The 22,820-nt window shown below is 29.1% G+C and overlaps 1 protein-coding gene across 1 annotated transcript; it reads left to right on the top strand.

The window, feature by feature from the left end:
• Positions 1–6,746: 6,746 nt before the first annotated feature.
• Positions 6,747–7,772, top strand: LOC126554081 (ATP-dependent DNA helicase pif1-like). Its single transcript, XM_050209190.1, has one exon. It carries the CDS (start codon positions 6,747–6,749, stop codon positions 7,770–7,772), a length of 1,026 nt encoding a protein of 341 aa, XP_050065147.1.
• Positions 7,773–22,820: the final 15,048 nt, after the last annotated feature.

Here is a 22,820-nt window from a genome sequence, read left to right as displayed (position 1 = left end):
TAAGTACTTACATTTCTGTTAGCGTGGAGATGTTTGAAAAAAATATACTGGCTTCTAGTGCTTCTATTGAACTAGCTGTATTCATGATGGAGCTTATGATTTTTTATAGTCTAAATTCGCCACCTGTCGCGCCGTCAGCACTTACGTTAGCAGAAGTTTACTGACGACTCGCGGATGTGTGGGAGCAAATGACGATGATCCAAAACATAGTATAATAAAATATAGTATATAATAAATAATTGATTCGTAACACTCTAACAATATATCATATATAATAATAAGACAATTCCGAAGACGTCTCTTCAGAAAATAGCTATAATAATGATAATATCAACAATATGACATTAAATAAACACAGTATAAAATAAAGGGCACAACAGATGTGCAATATACAAATTATTATAAATATAGTAATAAATAATAAATAATAACATCAACGATACCGCTGGTCACACGTCTTGATATCGGAATCCCATGGCAATGACGGTTATTGTAGTGTTCCGCGATCCTGCGATATCGCCAAAATAATATTACGTAGACGGCTCGGCCGTGGTGAGATCGTTGACCTCTGACGTCGCGGTGTAATAATGTGTCTCCCGACACACGCGAAGCACCGAGAATAATATAAAAACACACGCGAAAAATGCGAGCACGTGTGATTAACGTGCGACGGGTAGTGTCTGAAAATCGAACCCGCACACAATATAATATATTAACAAAAGCAGATCGACGGCGATATATAATAATTAAAATGTCATCGGCATACGATCAACGTGAAGGAGACAAAAAAAAAACCTTCCCTCTTTGGACACGACAATAACGTGATACCAAAAAAGAAAAGGTGCGAACGACACCCACGGTCACAACAACCTTTACCGGACGGCGGTGGTAAAAAAACAAAACCGACCGGACCGCGGGAGAACCAGTGGTCAGTGACGCCGGTCGACAAAAGTTTGCGCAAGCGCATTTCGGTGTCGGAACGCCAACGGGGTGATAACGAGTAGGTGTTCATTAACACGGACACACTGATTATCATTGGCGCGAAACAGAAAAAGGCTCGGGTTCGAACACTACCTCTTAAAAGAGAATACGGTGTATTAATCGGTAGAATTAAAATATCCGTCTCCGGTAACACATCGTATTAGATATAAATCGCACTTGTAATGTAGAAATTAATTGCATTCTTTTAGATACAAATCACACTTGTAATGTAGATATTAATTACATTCTATTTTTTCGATTATGAAAGGACGTACCTTTGTCAAATGTTTCAAAACCTTTCAAATTTTATTCTAGTTAGTGTTTTAGCTGAACTGATTATTTTAGACTTAAGAGGAGAAGGAGTAGAAGTGGTTACATATATAAGAGACTCATCGATACAGTATATTCAGAATACTTCAACAGATTTTACAATCTAGACTTTTTTAATAAAATTAATTTAATTTTTTAAATAAAAATAAATGTCCTGCTACTCTTTTAGAAGCGATGACGAGAAGTCGGTTGTAGTGTCCGAGTAAGTAAAAAACATTTTTTTATTACAATAGATATAATTGGTTTAATTAAAAGACATTATTTTAAAAAAAAATTATTAAATATTTTATGAAAAATTGATTTTGTAAACCGTCTATTTTAATTATAGGATAATATTGCAACAACATCTCAAAAAAAAGGTACATCGAAAAGGTTAGCTGTGAAACCGGAGAAGAAACCGGTATCGAAAAAGACGAAAAAGGTGTTACATAAATTTATGACATATTACGAAAAAGTAAAAAAATATAATTTAATTATTATTTTATAGAGCACTGCTATCTGTTATACAGACAAAATATTGGATTTGATAACAGATCCAACTATACCAACCGATGCAGAGAACACCTTAAATATAAAAAAGGATGATTGTTCATTAACGGTTAAGACACCTGTAGAGAATACGGCTGTAGATTACTGGACTATAGCACATTATAAATGTGCTAAAATTGCTAATGTTGCTCTGCAAGATAGGTAATAATAATAATATAAATATATATTTAACTAAAGTGAAATATTTATAATAAAATTTAATTTAACCTAACCTAACTTTTTTAGATAGAAGCATGCTGAATTCTCACTCAAAATATCTCTAACAGGGCAGCATCCTACGGAAGCGTAGTAGTGCCACTTAGAAAAAAATATTTAAAACAATTTCGACTTATCAACTCAGTATTTCGAATTAAAAACTCAAAATTTTGACTTCCAAATTCAAACTTCCGACTTGGCAACTCAAAATTTTGATTTATCAACTCAATATTTCGAATTAAAAACTCGGTGGTTTTGAGTAAAAATTTTTAAATGTCTTGGACCTTGGTTATGTTATTTATCTTTCCCGATTGATCCTTAACTATAGACGAGTTGGTATAATATGGTATTATGGTTTATGTTTTCAGCTATAATATGATTGAGACTTTTCACGTTGTAAATAATAATATAAAATTAATATTGTTATGTAATTGTTTATTGCACGCATGACAATTTTGTCATGATTCACGGTTATAGCACGTGGTAAATAGTAATTCAGTGTCGAGATTTTGAATAGACAATAGTGAATATTAAATAGTACATTTTCAGTTTTCGTTTTATGATGAGTTTACACTAATAGAAAATTATTTCCGTATGAGTTTTAATTATAATGAAATAATTACAAATTTTTCATTAAAACATAACATAAAGATAAGTCTTCGTACATTGAAAAGACGATTAAAAGAACTAGGTTTGTCTAGACGCATAGACTATACTCCCATAAATATTGTAAGTCGTTATTTAGAAGTTTGTATTCAGGGTTCAAATCAACTTCATGGCTATAAGTGGATGTTTAGAAAATGTATCAGTAATGGTTTTGCAGTTAAACAAGAAACTGTACGAAGTATTTTAAAAATAATTGATCCTGATGGTGTGGAAATTAGAAGTCGTAAAAGACTAAAGAGACGATTGTACTTTAACCCAGGCCCTAACCATACATGGCATACAGATTGCTATGATAAGTTAAAACCTTATAGAATTTCTATAAGTGGGTGTATTGATGGATTTTCCAGATGTATAGTTTGGTTAGAAGCAGCACTTTCTTGTAGTGACCCAAGAGTCATAGGACATTTTTATTTAAATACAGTAGAGACATTAGGTGGATGTCCAATTACTTTAAGATTTGATAGAGGTACAGAAAACCGTCAATATTGAGCAATTTCATAAGTTTTTGCGTAGAAATAACACTTCTCAAAGACCATCTTACTTATACGGTACAAGTTCTTCAAATCAAAGAATTGAAACATGGTGGAGTATTCTACGAAAACATTTTACCCAATTTCGGATGGACCTATTCTGTCAATTAAAAGATGATGGATACTTTGATGGATCATTTGTTAATAAAAATTTGATCAGATAGTGTTTTATTGGAAAAATCCAAGTAATTATAACTTAGCAAATAAAGGTTTTCTATAATTTATTTAAAACGTCAGGTTAAATATAAGTTGTATTCTTTGAACAATAAACAGAAATGTAGTTGCCCATTATTTTCAAATGTCCAGTATGATAAGTGATAATTATAATATATGTATAATAACAGTATGATATAATAATTACAATTGACTTATTATTTAGTATAGTAATATTATTTTATTAATATCAATAACACAATGAATCTCTTTTTCTATAATAAGTTTAAAAGTATAAAATAAAAACTACTTGTTTTACTTCAATTACTTACCTAAGGTTTAATTGCAAAAAATTACCAAAGTGCAAAATATTCAAATCCATTTTAAATGTATGTATGTATGAAAAAAATTAAAAGATCCTAATAATTCTAAGTCCAATAAAGGTCATAATGCATTATAGTTTGGTGGCACATATTTCAGCCACCATTCACAGGGCGAGATTTTGATGATACATTAATGTTCCCTCGGACAAATATGTTACCAATAAGTAGTAGAATGGTAATAGTTGGCTAATTTGATGTTATCAAAAAAAAAATAGTCCTGCCCATCTATGGTAATATTAAAAGTGGCCTCTACACATGCCACAGTCTAGATTATATCTTTGTCATAAAAATAATTGTGCACATCTACCATACAAATCAAAGTGGTTTTTATTTATGCCACTAACCCATAAAGGGATAAAGGAGCCCGAAGACCAGCAACGGCAGATGTACCAAAGCTATCAACAACTGAGCACTTTCACGTCACTCAGCCACTTATTTATTTGTTACATGTATTTTGTTTATATGCAATAAAACATATTACGTTATTAAGTTTAAGTTTCATTCAAATTAACCATTTGGATTCAAATCTGATACTGGCACGCAACAGTAGGTATAATATAAAATATAGCGATTAGCGCCAATGAAATATAATAATAATAAAAAGTAGCGATTCGCGCTCACAATATAAATAATAAAGGTTGGCGATTAGCACACACTATATATAATATAATATAAAAATGGAGACAAAAATGTATAAAAATTCATCAATTGAGAACAGCTGAACCGATTTCGCTAATTATTTTTTAGTTGTATTTGTTATTGTCTGGAGAAAGTTTTTACGAAAGAAAATTTTTAAAAAGTCAACCGAATAAGTAGAAAAAAGGCAAAATCTATTCATTGATGTCTGGGATTTGAACTCGATACCATTGTCTTTATTTACTCTATGGTAGACGTAGACATCTAAACATCAGCTCGATGTACAATCAATATAATCTATGGTTTCTATAGTTATTTTAGTTTGGAAATTTGAAATTTGTTGAGTGAATTTTTTTTTAGTTCACAATAATCTATCTGTCTTCTATCTTTATATAAATAAAAATAGAGACAAAAATGTATAACATTTCATCAATTGAGAACGGCTGGATCGATTTCGCTCATTCTTATTTTGTTTGGGTCGTAATTTCCAGGAGAAGGTTCTTATGTAAGAAAAAGTTAAGAAAATTGCACGGAAAATTAATAAAAATACAATGAAAAATAAAAAATACCGATGACTACTATTACTATTATTATTATTACTATTTTATTTTCGGTAACCATGGTAACAACTGTTTTGTTATTATTATTTATTTTCCCCATTTTTGTAACATTTTTCACTGATGATTCGCTCCTATTGGTCGCAAGAGAAGGTGCTTATGTAGTACAATTTTAGGAAAATCCACCAGAAAACTTCGGAATCTGGATGTAAAAAAACAACAACAACTGTCACTGCAGTCCAGCAAGAAAATAAACTATATTAAGGTCACTATTGATTATGATTGAATATAATAATTATAGACCTGTTGTTATATTTTGTTAAAACCATAACAACAAAAATAAGAATTAGCAAAATAAGTCAATGTCTACAGTAAATTTAAAATTCACAGCAATAAACTAACATAACAAGTTATACCAAGTTTTATTGTTTTACCAACAGGCAACAATATAAAAACCACGAGATGGCACATTATTGTATTTTACCCACCGTAGTAAAATAAAAAAATGATATAACTTTGAAACTTAAGTGTTAGAAATTATAAGCTTACGTACACATCTCGCGGGGTCCGCAATCCAACACGTGTGGATTGCCTACATGATAATATACTGCTCGCATAATCATAAGAGAGTCTCACGGCAACGGCAAGCAGAATGACTATAATATTATGACTTGAGTAACTCACTGACTAAATTCCTGCAAATGTATTTTATGGGCAATTCACCACAAGAAATTGATCTGCGTTGTGCACATAACAATTTAGTAAAGAGGTCTATTGTAGAACAATTACAAACTTTATTTCATCAACACAATCAATTGATTATATTGTTTAAAACTGCCCTGGATCTGATGCCATCCGATAATCACAAAATTGTAATCAGAGCTGATAAAACACCTGCAGGTCAACATACAAGACGTTTTAATGCACCAACTATTGATGAAGTTGCTATCGTTGTAGTTGGAGAAAACTTGGAATCCCGTGATATTTTAAATATTAAATACATTTGCAAATATGTAACCAAAGGGAGTGATATGGCTGTGATTGGAATTGGTGCAGAGAATTCCAATGATGAAGTTACCCAATACCAAATGGGCCGCTATGTCAGTAGTAATGAAGCAGTTTGGCGAATATTTTCTTTTCCTATTCATGAGAGACACCCTTCTGTTGTTTACTTAGCTGTGCATTTAGAAAATGGACAAAGAGTGTATTTTACAGCACAGAACGCAGTACAAAGAGCTGCTCAGCCACCATCTACTACATTAACCAGTTTTTTTGAGACATGCCAAAACGATGATTTCGCACAAACATTGCTATATTCTGAAATGCCAAAATATTATACCTGGAATCAATCCTCAAGGAGATTTATACGACGGAAACAAGGAAAACCAGTTCCAGGATATACAGATGTATATTCCACCGATGCGATTGGCCGGATTTATTCAGTACATCCAAGCAATGATGAATGTTTTTACTTACGACTGCTATTAGTCAATGTACGTGGCCCAACATCATTCCAACAGTTACGAACTGTTGATGGTGAATTGTGTGTATCCTACAGAGAAGCCTGTCAACGTTTGCAATTGCTTGAAAATGACGCTCATTGGAATTAAACTCTCAATGATGCTGTAATATCATCACACGCTCATCAAATACGAACATTGTTTTCTATAATCATATCTACATGCTTCCCATCAAACCCAATTGATTTGTGGATCAAGTACAAAGATTATATGTGTGATGATATTTTGTATCAAATACAGAACAGAATGGGAAATCCAAATATACAAATCAGTGAAGAAATTTACAATGAAGCATTGATTTCAATTGAGGACATGTGCTTGATAATGTCAAACAAACTATTAATTCAATTAGGCCTGACCGCGCCCAATCGTCCAATGCATGACGCTTTTAACCAAGAGTTGCATCGAGAAAGACTGTATGATCTCAACGCTTTGAAAGAATTAATTCAAACAAATCTTCCACTGTTAAATGAACAACAGAAGTATGTATTTGAAATTCTTATGAAAGTAACAAATGATGAAACTGGAGGAATTTACTTCTTAGATGCACCTGGTGGTACAGGAAAAACTTTTTTGATTTCATTAATATTAGCAACAATTCGCTCACAAAATAAAATTGCACTTGCACTCGCTTCGTCGGGAATCGCAGCAACTTTGCTTGAAGGTGGTCGAACAGCCCATTCAGCACTAAAATTGCCATTAAATATGCATAGCAATGAAACTCCAACCTGCAACGTTTCGAAGAACTCTGCAATGGCAAAGGTTTTGCAGCAATGTAAATTGATTGTTTGGGATGAATGTACGATGGCACATAAAAAATCTTTGGAGGCCTTGGACAGAACCTTAAAAGATCTACGGAGCAATAATAACCGATTTGGTGGTGCAATGATTTTATTAGCAGGAGATTTTCGTCAAACATTGCCGGTGATTCCACGATCAACGCCAGCTGATGAACTCAATGCATGTCTAAAGTCCTCCAGTTTGTGGAAACATGTCAAAGTACTTCATTTAAGCAAGAATATGCGTGTCGAGTTGCAAAATGACCAATCTGGAAACATATTCTCTAAACAACTCATTGACATTGGAAATGGCAAATTTCCTATAGACATGTTGACTGGCTGCATTAACTTTCCTCAAAGTTTTTGTCAGTTAACTCGATCAAAAGATGAACTTATTCAGAAGGTGTTTCCAGATGTTTCTCAAAATTACAGAAACCATGATTGGTTGAGCGAACGAGCTATACTGACTGCAAAAAAACATAGATGTAAATGAATTAAATTTCAAAATTCAAGAACAAATTACAGGCGAATTGAGGATATATAAATCAGTTGATTCGACTACTAATCAAGATGATGTAGTCAACTATCCACCGGAATTTTTAAACTCGCTGGATTTGCCAGGATTGCCACCTCACAATCTTCAATTAAAGGTTGGATCGGTGGTTATAATTTTGCGAAATATCAACCAACCGCGTCTTTACAACGGTACACGGTTAGCGATAAAAAAATTACTAAACAATGTGATAGAAGCAACTATACTCAAAGGAAAGTATAAAGGAGAAGATGTTCTCATACCGCGCATCCCAATGATTCCGACTGATGTGCCATTTGAGTTTAAACGACTACAGTTTCCAGTGCGTCTTGCTTTTGCTATGACTATAAACAAGTCCCAGGGGCAATCATTAAGTGTTTGTGGTATTAATCTAGAAAACCCATGTTTCTCACATGGTCAATTGTATGTTGCCTGTTCCCGTGTTGGAAAACCATCAGATTTGTTTATCTATGCGCCAGGTAATCAAACAAAAAACATCGTATACCACAAAGCACTACAATGATAATAATAATAATTATGATTCACATGATTAACAATAAAGCGATTACTTACTTTTAAATCATTACTAGCTGACCCGACACGGCGTTGCCCGTGTGTTACTTTCTTTTTTTGCATTTTCGTATGCCGTGTGTTAATTTTTAATTTAATCTTATTGATAGTGCTAATATTACGTCGAATTCACGACGAAAGATTTGTAATGTGGCAGTTTTTGTGCCTACGTATTTTAAAAAATTCTCCTGAACAGAACCGTCACCCTGGTGATAGGGCGTTGTGAATAAAAAATAATTAAATAAAACTATAACAGTTAAAACTATAACTACTTACTTTTAAATCATTATATATGTTTTATTTAATTATTTTTTATTCACAACGCCCTATCACCAGGGTGACGGTTCTGTTCAGGAGAATTTTTTAAAATACGTAGGCACAAAAACTGCCACATTACAAGTCTTTCGTCGTGAATTCGACGTAATATTAGCACTATCAATAAGATTAAATTAAAAATTAACACACGGCATACGAAAATGCAAAAAAAGAAAGTAACACACGGGCAACGCCGTGTCGGGTCAGCTAGTAGTCTATAAGACTATTTTTCTTTGGTAAATATTGCAATTAAATGAAATTTTATTATTTACTACTCATGTGTATACAAACCAATATTTTTTGAATAAGAACAGCCCTTTTCTACAGGAAATTTTTTGATAGATAATTTCTCATAAAAAGGTTGATGAAATAAAATTAAAAATTTTATGAATAGGTTTTAAGTGATTAAGCTTAGTCTCTAGTGTAGTAATTATTATGAAAGATATAAGGACTATAGAGTTAAAAATGTAAATTAATATATTAAAATCTTTAACTAGTAAAATAATCTGTTGTTCCTATTTAGGGATTAAACCAATTGCTGTTATGAATTATGTATTGCTAATCCCAATATATAATAAGATACATAATAATAATAAATAATTAACAAATATATAAAAATAACATAATTGCAATGTATAATGAGACAAAGGTAAAATACGTATGTAAAATAAATTATTATTTTTGTATATAATATTACAAAATATGGTTAATATAAATAAAATATAACAATATTAAATAAAAACATGACAATATCACTAGGCAAAAAATAAATATAACAATATTACTTGGCAAAAAAAAAACATAGTATCACTTAAGCAAAAAATATATAACAATCTTATTTTTTAATATATTTGTTGATGTTGGTATTTTATTTTCATATTCTTCTTTCAAACTATATTTAGATAAATTCATTTTATTTTTTAATTCTTCGGACCATATATTAATAATATACCTAGGATTCTGAATAACCTCTTTGTTAGAAATTTCAGAAATTATATCTTTTATATTTTGTTCATGAGCCATTGAACGACAATCAAACTCTTGGAGAACATCTATTAACTCTTCTTGGTCGACTGTAGTGAAAATGTGAAATCTTCAATATCACATTTTATTAAATCTTTTGATCTTAAGAGGACGTGTCACCAAAACGTGTACGCGTGCAACGGCCGAGAGAATGCGCTATTAAGTCTTTTTACGATGGGCAAGCACGCGACGTTTTAGTCACGCCCATTACCACTCGCGCCCGTTCGGGTCTTGAATCTTGACTCTCGGGAGCGCCGTATATTATTTAAAGAATGTTCTACCATGACGCATAGAATAAAGATACGCCATGACGTACCTATCACAATAATACAAAAATTATAAACGTAAATGCCGCTGTATTATTTTTATTATCCGCGCTTACCCAAGAACTATTCTTTTTTAAAGTTAATTCTACTAATTCAAATACCTATACCTAATATCTATATTAAAAATATATTTGGGTAGTACCTAAATAAATACAGTGCAATCAAATTAATATTAATTTTGTGTGTTTCATATTTTACACTCAAGTTATATTATATTCCTCTTTTAAACATGGATTTTTAATATTATGATAATAAATAATAATTAATGAAAATATATCGACATTAATAAAAATAAATGGAATGTTTCAATTCAAATCCTTATAACTAGCTTAAAAATAGGCGATATATATTTTGAAAATGTTAATCACACAAAAATAAAAAAAACAATTTATATAATAGGTATTATAAATTCTTTTTTTTTATGTTCTCTAAAATGTGTTTCGGCTCTAAAATATCTGACTTCAATAGCCGTTTGCCATACCGTGGATGAACCAATTCGGGCAAAACACATTCCTTATAAAATCTGTAAAATATATGATTTTAAGTTACAACATTCAAATATTATGTTATTTACAACTGTAGGAGGTATTTAGTTCGTATTATTTCTTACCTACTTACGTTTCTAACTGAGTTTCCATTTTAGAACTCTAAAAGTTTTTGTCAAATTCAACTATATCATAATGAAGCCAGTGTTCAGAATATACTACAAAATAACATACCTTCCTCTTTGTTATTTTCAACTGCCCTTGAACTTGATAGTAGTATGAACTATCTTTTTTTAGTTTCATTTGACCGTCTACAATGGTTATATAAGGTATCTGTAAATTATAAATAAAAATCATAGATAGATAGGTAGGTATAATATACTAAACATACGCACTATGTATATGAAATCGTTCATGTTTATTTGTATCATAGTTTATAATAATAATTATTATTATTATAAACTATGATAAAATAAAATAATAATTATTATTATTTTATTGTACCTTTTTGTTGTCGACTGCAACTTGAATATCAATGGTATCTTTTATCGATAAAGGACATTTAATTTCAAGTAGAGCTGTATTGCCTACCAAACCATCTGCAAAAAATAAAATATATACTTTATCTGTAGGTATATACAATATATACATAATTTACAATATACATTAATATAATAAATATAATAAACCCTATTCACCAGGGCTAGCAGCTAAGTATGGTTTATCTTTGTCGATAAACAAACCACAATTTAAAACTTTAAAATTGGTTAAAGTTTCAAATTTCTTTCTAGCTATATCTTCCATTATTTTTCCATATTCTATTGCCTTGGTTGTTACATTTCCGTAAAGCAAATCATATACAGTTCCTTCACAGGATGTAGTTGAACGCATTTTACAAACTCTACCAAAGTTGGATGCAGTTAGGCGAATTCTGCGTTCAACTTGCCACGTTTGTGAATTCGATTGGTCAATTGTATCTCTTTCTAACTTATCGATAGCTTCACTAGAAATTGATAATGATTTCATAAAATTATTTTTTTTTCTTCTATATCCGCAGGTGTTTCGTTATCATCTAATGGTTCAGCTAGTCCATAATGTTCATCGGGCCCAACATTTTTTTTTCGTTTAGCAGTATGTTTTTCTTTTTGAAAATTAAGCCTTCTTTTTTGTAAATTACTCAATTTACTTTCACGAGCTTTCAAAAATTGTTTACCAACTATTCCTATGTAGGTAAAAAAATTATAAACAATATAAAAATATAAATGTTTAAATAATGAAAAATATAATACCTGGACTCTTCTTAGTAATTTTTTTATGAATTGATCTAATATATTGTCCTGAAGTATTAAAAGATACTACAGCAACTTCAACACGGGCGCTATATGAATTTTTTAGAGCGAAATTAATGCGTTTGCCAGCAATATGTTTGTTGATAATACCACAGACTATATGAAAACAGATAGCTCACTCGGGATGTAAACAAAAACTATGAATATTATCTCCGCGACGAAATCAGTGTGACCACAGTGCAGGTATGAAATTTCGTTTGGAAAATAACGAAAAAATTGTCCCGATTTCTACCTGGCGCCAACATTGAAATTCATACTATTCATACTAACTACCCGGTCTCGCCTTACGATGTGGGGGTTGCATTGTTTAGATTTTGACCTTTCACATCCCTTAAGAATTAGGTTATCTTGGCCTCTAGTTGCTGTTTTTGTGATTTCCATGTGACTTATGTCTTATTAGTTGACCATTGAACAAGTGTGTGAGTTTCAAAGTATTTTTTTTTTTTGTATAAAATTTGGTGTTGTGCTCTTGTGTTACAAAATTTAAAAATGGAGAGTAAAAAAACAGGAATGCGTTGCTCTGTACAATTTTGCAAAAATAAAGCAAGTACTAGGAATAAAAGTTTTTTCCAATATCCAAAAGACGATCGTCTATCAACATGGATGAAAAATTGTTGTACAGAAAATCTGGCTGAAGAACTAAAAACAAAAAATAGTTACAAAGTATGTGGCGATCACTTTGTAGACTCAATGTTTTTAAACCCCACAACAAAAAACAGACTAGTTTTTAATGCTATTCTATCATTATTTAATGGTAAGTAAATAACATAATTATTAAAACATATTTAAAAATAATTTAAATAATTTCAAAAACTAATTTTGATATTAAAAAACTAATTCTTTGTTAAATAATTCATTTTTATTATTTTTTTAGATGAAATAATTTTTGAAAGATCAAAATTGGCTAAATTACAGTCGAAAACCCATGAAGATCCACAGGATTTTGATGGATGTCAGAGTAGCTGTAGTACTTCAATTCCAGGTACTGAAGAAATAAGAAGTCATGTAAGTGGATATATGAATACTTCTGATGTTTCAAATGAATCTTGTAGCTCACCAGTAATAACTTCTGACTCTTCAAACCAAACTCCTGGATATTTATCAGCAAATACACCAAGGAAACAAAAATTGGCTATGGAGATTAAATCTGGAAAACAAGAAATAAAAAATTTAAAGAAGACTATAGTAAGTTTAAGTCAACAATTAACTAATTATGATACAGTTGAACATTTTTTAAGATTAAGTGAAAAATATTTATCACCTGGATTATTTACTATTGTCAAGTCCCAAATTAATTTAAAAGAAAAACAAAAAGAAGGTTATAGATATAATAATGAAATCAAACAATTAGCATTAACAATTTATTTTTTAGGACCTAGAGTCTATAAACTTTTATTAATATTCTTTCACTACCATCAATTTCAACCTTAAAACGGCTAACTCATAAATTTGAAATGATACCAGGTTTAAATGATATTCTTTTTAATATTATCAAGTATAAAATTAAATATTTTACTGACGAAGCAAAAGAATGTGTTCTCTGTGCAGATGAAATGTCCTTAAAATCAAATCTTTATTATATGCTGAACAAAGATGAAATTATAGGATTTCATCAAACAAATAAGACAAAGACTTATAATCCTGCCAAGTATGCATTTGTTCTAATGGTTAGAGGAATAAATGTCAACTGGAAACAACCAATTGCATACTTTTTAGTATCAAGTAGCTGTACCGGATATGACTTGCAAGATATTATTTTTGAAACTATACGCAAACTTTTTGATATAGGATTAAATATAAAAACATTTATTACTGATATGGGTTCTAACTTTGTTAGTTTCAGTAAAAGTGTTAATGTTACACCAGTCCGACCTTATTTTAAAGTTTGTGAAAATAAAATAATTTATATGTTTGACCCTCCCCATTTATTAAAGTCAACAAGAAATATGTTTTTTCAACACAACTTCAAATTCAAAAATGACTTAATTGAAAAACAACATTTAGTATCATTTTTTGAACAAGACAGCAAATGTAATTTAAGATCAGCCCCAAAATTAACACATTCTCATATTTTTCCTGGACCATTTGAGAAAATGAAAGTTTTTTTGGCAGCTCAAGTATTTAGCCAAAGTGTAGCAGCTGGCATGGAAACTTACCTTGTTAATAACAAGTTGGAATCTTCTTCAAAAGAAACAATAGATTTTATTGAAAATATGGACAAGTTATTTGATATCTTCAATTCTTCAAGAAGGCCAACTTTAAAAAATTTCAATAGACCCTTTAAACAAACAAAACAACAAGAGGATCATTTAAAATATATGCATAATTTTTTTACAAATTTAACCGTTATTAGCAAAAAAGAACAAACTGATGTTACTAACCGGATGAAATTTATTAATGGTTGGTTGGTCTCCATAACTGGCTTGCTGTTACTTTGGAAAGATTTGAAATCAACAAGATCATTAAACCAACAAGAAAATTATGTTTTATACACAGCAAGATTAAATCAAGATTGTCTTGAAAATCTTTTTTGTACACTTAGACAACAAAATGGCAATAACACTAATCCAACTCCTTACCAATTTTTGTTCGCATTTAAAAAAATTTTTTTACTTAATTATTTTCAACACTCAGAAAACGCAAATTGCATAAATGATTTGGATGCCATTTTAACTCAAATGCCCACCTGATTCAGACATAGATATTAGCACCCTATATGCTGATAAAACACTTTTTCAATTTAAAAAAACTTGTCCACTTTCTATAGGGCAAGTTGATTATAGACATTTAGAAATTCCTGATCAAAATGCATTCATTTATGTTTGTGGATATATTATGAGTAAATGTCTAACCAAACATACATGTGAAATATGTTTAGAGTATGCAAAAACACAAAAAAATTTAGATCCTTCATTTTTGCTATGTTTTTTTAAAGCGTATGAAAATGCTGAAAAATCAACGTTTGGGAATTTAAATATGCCTCATGAAAATTTTTACAATTATCTTTATAATTTAGAATCCAAATTTATTAATATATTTCCTACTGTGGCTGTTGAAGTAGGAATAGGCGACAAACTTAAAATGAGAATGCTCAATATTGATTATGAACATCCATGTCCCAACTTTGACAAAAATTACCTACTCAATTTTTTTTTGCGTTTTAGAATTTATGCTTCAATTAAATTTTTAAACAGACATTTAGTATCTGAAAAAAAAATTAAAAACAGAAAATTAGAAATTTTACAGCATTTGTAAAACAAATTTTTGTAACTCCACTAATATTATAACTATTTTGATATATTATAGTTTAATAAATACCTTTTTTTTAATATGAGCTAATTACTAATTGAATTGTACAATACTACATTTGTTCCATTTATGTTTAAATATCTGTAAATAAATTATAAATTATACATTAATTATGTATTTTATGACTTGTATAATAATATTATGTGTCTCAAATCTCAATGTTGTAAATAAAACATAGTTAAGTTTTAAAGAAAATAATGTTCTTTGTAATAATTTAGAATTCTTACCTACCTATTATCAACTATTATTTTAATATGTACTTACCAATGTCCAAATATTAAAATAAATATTTTTATTATGTGAAGTATAATTTCATCATCATCATTGTGAAAAGCTTGTGTTAACTAATAAAATAATAAACAATAATAATTATTGCCCTTAACAGATTCATGTCATTACGCATTAACTTACTGATCAAGATCAATTAATCATTTATCATAATGAAATAGATGGATCTTGTCATTAATCATTAATTTAAATTAATTAATTAATTAATTACCTAATCAATTACGATTTACGATCTTTATTAAATGGAAATAGATTTTAAAATGGTAAATATTTAATGGTATTAAATGGTACATACAAATATACAATAATATTGTATAACATCTGAACAATAATTTAATTAAATGCATGCTGCTACACTGATTTGGTCGCACCCAATCAGAGAATCTTATTTTTTTTTCCCATTGTTTTCGGCCGAGTGAGCTATCTGTTTTCATATAGTCTGTGATAATACTATTAAATTGCTCACATATATTATTATCAACATCTAGTAACAAACTTTGGGCATTTTCAACAACTCGATTGTAAATTTGTGATATTTCACTCATTAACCCACACTTTTCCGCTTCAGGTACAACATTTTGTTCACCGATTTTAGAACCATTACAAAAATACGATTCGAAATTTAAATGTTACCCTAGTAAATGTGATGGTCCATTTTCAATATCCTTTTTTAAATCTAAAATTATTTTATTTAACTTATATTATTTTTACTTGTGATTAAAATTTTTATTGTGTAAAAACAAAAATTAATTTATTAACTACCTTTAATTTTATTTACTTCACTATCACATAGCGATTTTCTATAATGAATAGCCATAGTTATGGCTGTTCGAAATTTATTGGATTTTTGTTTCTGATTTAATAAATTAAGTAAGTGCACTGGATATTTAGTATTTTTGGTTAATTAGGATATTTTTTGACCAAGATTTCTCAATATGTGGTTGCAACATTCAATTTTATCTACTAGGTAATAATTTTGGCCAATATGGTAAAGTTTGATGAAGTCGCTTACACACTGAACTGTCTCCATCCCCTAAATATAATATTATATATGTATAATAATCAAATTCACTAAACTATTTAAAAGGTTAAAAAGACAATAAGTGGGTACCACTGCTGCTATACAGTAGGTTATACATATATAATATTACGAAGTGTAATTTATGATATTATTGTGATTAAAGTAATTCATTCTATTATTAGGTTTTAGAACTACAGGAGGTTAAATTAATTTTAGCCGAGAAAATTGCATTTGAAAATATCTAAAATGTTACAAAAATGTTAATGATTGACTTCATACCTATAAGTTTATTATATTATATTAGACCATGCATTTCAATACTCTTCGCAAAACCTTCAGCTATAGCGTCAGCTTCCATACCAGTTGATGTTCCTTTCCAATTTAAAAAACAATTATGAGTTTCAGATATTGTGTTTTTGTTTTTTGAACGATCGCATATTAAACAATAGCGATTACGTATTCCAATGAACAAAATTTTTTTAGTTCTAAACCCAATTATTGTTGCCTAAAATGTAAATTAATAATGTAAGAGTATATATTTTTTTAACTATATCCAATATATCCTCTAAACTTAAATGCATAAAATCATACTATTTAGTCAGCAATATAATATTTAATTACTATAAGTATATAATTTAGCAATATAAATTTGATAGAACTTATAGTATCTTACCACTCCAGATAACGAATCATACTTAGTTTTATTACTTCGCTTACACCATGATCCGTCAGCTACTACAGTTATCGTGGGTACTCCATCCGAATTTATATTACCATCTTCAATGGCTAACTTTTTTTCTTCTATTCCTAAATAAATGTATAGACGTACCTATAATAGTTAAAGATCTACCCTGTTTCCGTGGATATACGGTAAATATATATATACCGAGTGATCCATTTAATGTAAAAAGACTCGTTTAAACTCATTAAAATTTAAATTTAAAACTATAGGTTTCTTATAAATAATTTATGCTGTAATCAAAAAAATCTAAGAAATATATTAATACAGTTGTTTTATTAAATACCTATAGTAATAAACTACATGACGTCCAAAATAAGATTGTTATGTAGATCAAAATATTGCGAATAATATTCTGCTACGAAATATGAAATTAAAAATTTTTTTAAAGATAATTATAATGACTGAGGTTAAATGAATCACTCTGTACATATAGTAAGTACTAAGTTTAACGTAAGTATAACAATTTTTTAGCACGCTACTGTATACATAATAAATTATACATACAAGTAAATAAAAATATTGTAAGATTTTTATAATTTTATATTGTAATTATCATACCGGCCAGGTGTATTTCATCACACGCAATTTCATTTATAATTTCACCAACATTTGATTGCAGTTTAATAAACACATTAGGTGAAATACACGGGACATCTATAGACGCTGAAAATTCATTCAGTCGTGTATGACCAATTCCAATTGCAATAGAACCACTAACTGCTGCTTTATTTACTCCTACATATTCAGTTTCAGAAGTGTTCTCTGAGTCAATTTTTATTTTAATTTGACAAACTAAACATTTAAACAGCCAAGAACAAAAAAATCCTTTTCTGTGTTCAGGAAATAATTCCATATCTAAAAATGTACAGTCTAGCCCTCCCTTGTGTCTACAATTCAAAATTTGTTTGAATACAAAATTCATATCCACAATTCGACGACCACGCAATTCTTTAGAACTAAAAAAATAATTAGGTAAAAAATATTTCGCAAAAATGAATTGACTTTTAAAATATTTATATAATATTAGTACAAAGTTGTTAGCTAAGATTAGATACCTTTCAATTTGTTCATTGGACATTTCCACAGAAAGTTGAGTGGAGTTTATGATAGAATTTTCTGGTTCAATTTGTATAAAGGTCGATTGAGTGAGTGGACTTTTAATTTCTGGAGATAAATTTAATGTACTGGAATTACTGTTGTTAATATAATTGTTACCATTTTCAATACTACAATTTGACATGTCGTTAGAAATTTCAATCGCAGATATATTATTAAAACCCGGTATATCAGTCAGTATATCCACACTTCTCACTGCACTATTAAAAATGATTACCTACTTATTATAAGTTATAACACTATAATAGCGTATAAATAGTTAAATATATGAAATATGTGTCAACCACATTATTATTTTTAAATAAATTATAATATTATATTATTATATTATTTAACTTACTTTTTTATTGGAGAACTAAAGTCAGCATTAGCAGTATCCTGATCGATTTCTCTCACAGTACTTTCAGTACTAATTAAATATATAAAAAAAAACAATATTATTATTTTAAATAATATAATACCATATTATATTTATATAGAAACTAGTATGAATTATATTATGTGCCATAAGTGGCGTAGAGTTCAGTTAAAAGTTTTTTAAGCTATTTATATATAATTGAACATTTGAATTTTTCGATTTTTCTAATGTATTTTTTTTTTCGAAATGGCAATAAAAAAAGTTTAGGCAGTCTGAAAAATGTTATGAACATTTTTTCGAAATATATATTTTTACGAAATCGTTTAAATTAACGATTTATCGTCTTTCACCTGATGTTAAGGTTGGCATTCTCTTTACACAATTTTTTTTTTTTTTAATTTCGATTAAAAACATTTTGGTTGAGTCGAAACATTTGAAAATGTACCAAATACAGAGTTCGTCTAAAGCTAGTTTTACAGTGATTCAAAAAACTATCAAAATACATAAGCACAACTTTTTTTTTAGTGCTTGGAGATGAAATACCGAACAAATAATCTTCGTTTAGAAACATTTTTCACATAGAATATCTTTGCATTCAATTTTAACACATCCAATATAGTTATTTACTCTATGACCGAGGTTCACTCCACCCTTACTATACAGCACAGTGAGTTACCGGTTATATATTTCTAATTAGGTTAACATATTAGTGTATAATGTATATTATAAAAATTAATGCGAAAATTTCAAAATAATATCTTTATTATTTCATTCAATATTGCATTTTTTGTCTCTCTTGAAAAGTTATAAAAAGTGGACTTGTCCCCTTTCTGCTGTTAGCAATTTATATGGCCAATAATAATGTTATTTTTTTAAACACTATTTAAAATTAGTACTACTATAATACGAAGTTATAAACATATCAATTTAAAACGTATATAATCAGTAATCACCTACTCGGCGCAACTGTGTACAAGTCATCTAGTATTTTTAGAAACGAATTTAGTACATATGTAAAAAATTTAAAACAATAGCTAATTTTAGAGAAAATAAGTATGTACTTACCTTACAGTTTTACATAAATCCAATTTAAAATTTAAAAGGTACGTACCTGTCCTACATATTTGTCATAATGTCATATTCATAAGTTGGACAGACATTTGTAGACTACTCTAATAATTTTATACAAATCCAAATGATGACACTATAAAATACTTACGGTCGCTTTTTACCGAGTTTTTTCATACGCAAACCTACTTTGCCAGTAGATCTTTTTTTGGATCGAAATTTTTTTGGTGACATTTTTATATTAACAAATTCTGCAATGAACTATGAAGTAGACAAGTCGATGAATAATTTATAAATAACAAGGTACTATACTGTTCACTAGACAAACATTCAACTAAAAGCGACTTATTGTCTGTTGTATATGCTAAATGCTTGTCCTTATATTGGTATAGTAAAAATAAACCAAAATTAAATTATTACATATAGAATCCATAGATATAATATTATATTCATTATTATGTCTATGATTGAAAGTATTCCAGGAAATTATTACGGGCGCACTAAATGCAGATAAGCGCGCGGCGCCGCGGCCCAGATCCGGACTACTTTATCGTGGTGGGGGAAATCGTGTTCGCTATTACAACGACCGTAGGCAGCAGCACATTACAGCCAAAAATATTTAATAAAATTGAAATGTTTATACAAAAACTGTTTCGCGAGGGAAAGAACCGAGAAAGCTACAGTTATAACTAAGAAACGAAATTTTCACCATATAAAAAGGAGAATTTTGTCTGTGCAATGTCGTTTTTATTTTTTTGATATCAGTTATACAAAAAAAGTTCTCACTGTTTCAAAATCCGTTATTTTTCTATTTTTTTAACATGAATAATTTTTTTTCTATAAGTGATATCAAAAAAATAAAAACGATATTGCACAGACAAAATTCTCCTTTTTATATGGTGAAAATTTCGATTCTTAGTTATAACTGTAGCTTTCTCGGTTCTTTCCCGCGCGAAAGGTTTTTACGGACGAATTTACACATGTCAAACGTCCTCTTAAAGGAAGAGTGTTTAAAATACCTTCTATTAAATCCTGCTTATCAACAGTATTTCCACAGAGAGCATATTCCATGAAAGGTAAAGCTAAACTTATTGGTAGGTAGTTAACATCTCTCCAACCTACAAAGATAATTTTAGCAATTGCTAACCATTTATCCTATTGAAAATTATGCCTGATAACTAAAATTTTCCAGTGACATCCAGTAGTAGCCATTTCATAAAAGCTTGACTAAAACTCTGACAACACATCTTTAAAAACACCTCCGACGTCTACTGCATTTTCCGAACTTCCATTCGGCAAAATTAACTCAAATTCTAATCGAGAAGAAATGTGGTTCATGCCCTTAAATGCTTCTATTAATTCATTAAACCTCTATGAAGAATCAATTTGGATGTTTCTATTTCATGTTCTGCTAGTACATCAAAATAGTTGTGTTCATCAAGAGTATTATAGAAATGTATGGGTTGTTCAGTTAGTTCGACATTATTAACGGGTGTTGGTGGGGATGATGTGAATGATTGCAAAAAGGAAGTAAATAAATACAAAGAACTTTGTATAAAATTTTCAAGTATTTTGGTAGGGCCAAAAAAATTTTATCGACCCTTCAAAAAAATTTTTCAGAAAAATTGAAAAATTCAGTTGTCTATAAATAGCTCAAAAAAACTCAAAATATTTTGAAAATTAAATCAAGTAAACAAAATGCCAATCTAAATAACTGGTAAAATTTTCAAGTATCTACGACTTATACTTTTTGAATTATAACAAATATCAAAAATCGTTTGAGGCTAAACCGTTATTTAACGCGGTTTTGTAAAAATTTAAATTTAAAACACTCTTAAAAATTTTTTGTCTGAATCCGGTAGTTTTTTTTACAGATATTTGAAGAAAAATGTATGGAGAACCTTGTACCAAATTTTCAAAACTTAGTTATAAAAGAAAAAATTTTTATGATTTTTCAACTTCAAAATTACTTGCAAATTTTCGCGTTTTCGACAGATTTCGTAAAAATTTGAACTATAAACTCTTATAAAAAAAAATTGTGACTAACGAATTTTAATTTTTTTTAGCTACAATAAAAACAACTCATAAGGAGCCTTGTATTAAATTTTCAAAACTTTTTGGTCATCCAAAAATTTTTTATCGACACTTTAAAAAAAATTTCTCAAAAAAATCGAAAATTTCAGTGGTCTATAAATAACTCAAAAAAAGTCAAAATTTTTTGAAAATTTAACTATATATAGATACCATTGACATTAATATTTGGTGAAAATTTAAAGTATTTTCAGTAATTAGTTTTTGAATTACAACCATAAAAAAAATCGATTTGGTCGAAAACTGGTTTTGAAAATTGCCGTTTTTCCGTCATTTTTTTTTTTGTTTTTCTCGATTTTTTTGAAAACTGTTGGAAAATATTCACTTTTTATCTCTATAATGCACCAAGGATATTCACTTTTACATCGGAAACCACCCCCATAGTTTGAAATTGGAGCATTATTTCGACTAGTTATGCTGTACACAGACACACAAAAAAAAAAAAAACACACACATCATTGTAAAATCAATACATTCATCACTTCGTTCAGAATCTAAAATAACGAAGTTAGGCAAGTTTATAACTGCTCCGTAGGACATCACATCATTGTGCAGGTGTGTAATGTATAATGTTTAATAGGTAAATCCAATGATACATTATAGTATGATGAAAATATTCTGAGCGGAGACAGTATATGAATAATATTTTAAAACTATATATTAATTAATAAATTAGTATGGTTATACTTATATACTATTGTATAATATGTATTTGCATTATTATAACAAGAAGGAATAAATATTATGGTATAAATTAGTTAAATAAATATATCTTAACATTTTTTTTTTCATCAACTATTTACTGTTCTGAAATATTAAGAAAAAATTATTCTTCATGTTTTTAATTGTTTGGAAATGTTTAAGTGACATATTATAATTATTTTTCTGATCAAGATATAATATAAATAAATATATTCACTCTAATTCAAAGTTAACATAATATAAAAA

The sequence above is a fragment of the Aphis gossypii genome, unplaced genomic scaffold (assembly GCF_020184175.1).
Source record: "Aphis gossypii isolate Hap1 unplaced genomic scaffold, ASM2018417v2 Contig00429_ERROPOS248183, whole genome shotgun sequence".
NCBI classification, from domain to species: domain Eukaryota; kingdom Metazoa; phylum Arthropoda; class Insecta; order Hemiptera; family Aphididae; genus Aphis; species Aphis gossypii.
This window is presented reverse-complemented; position numbering and strand designations above follow the sequence as displayed.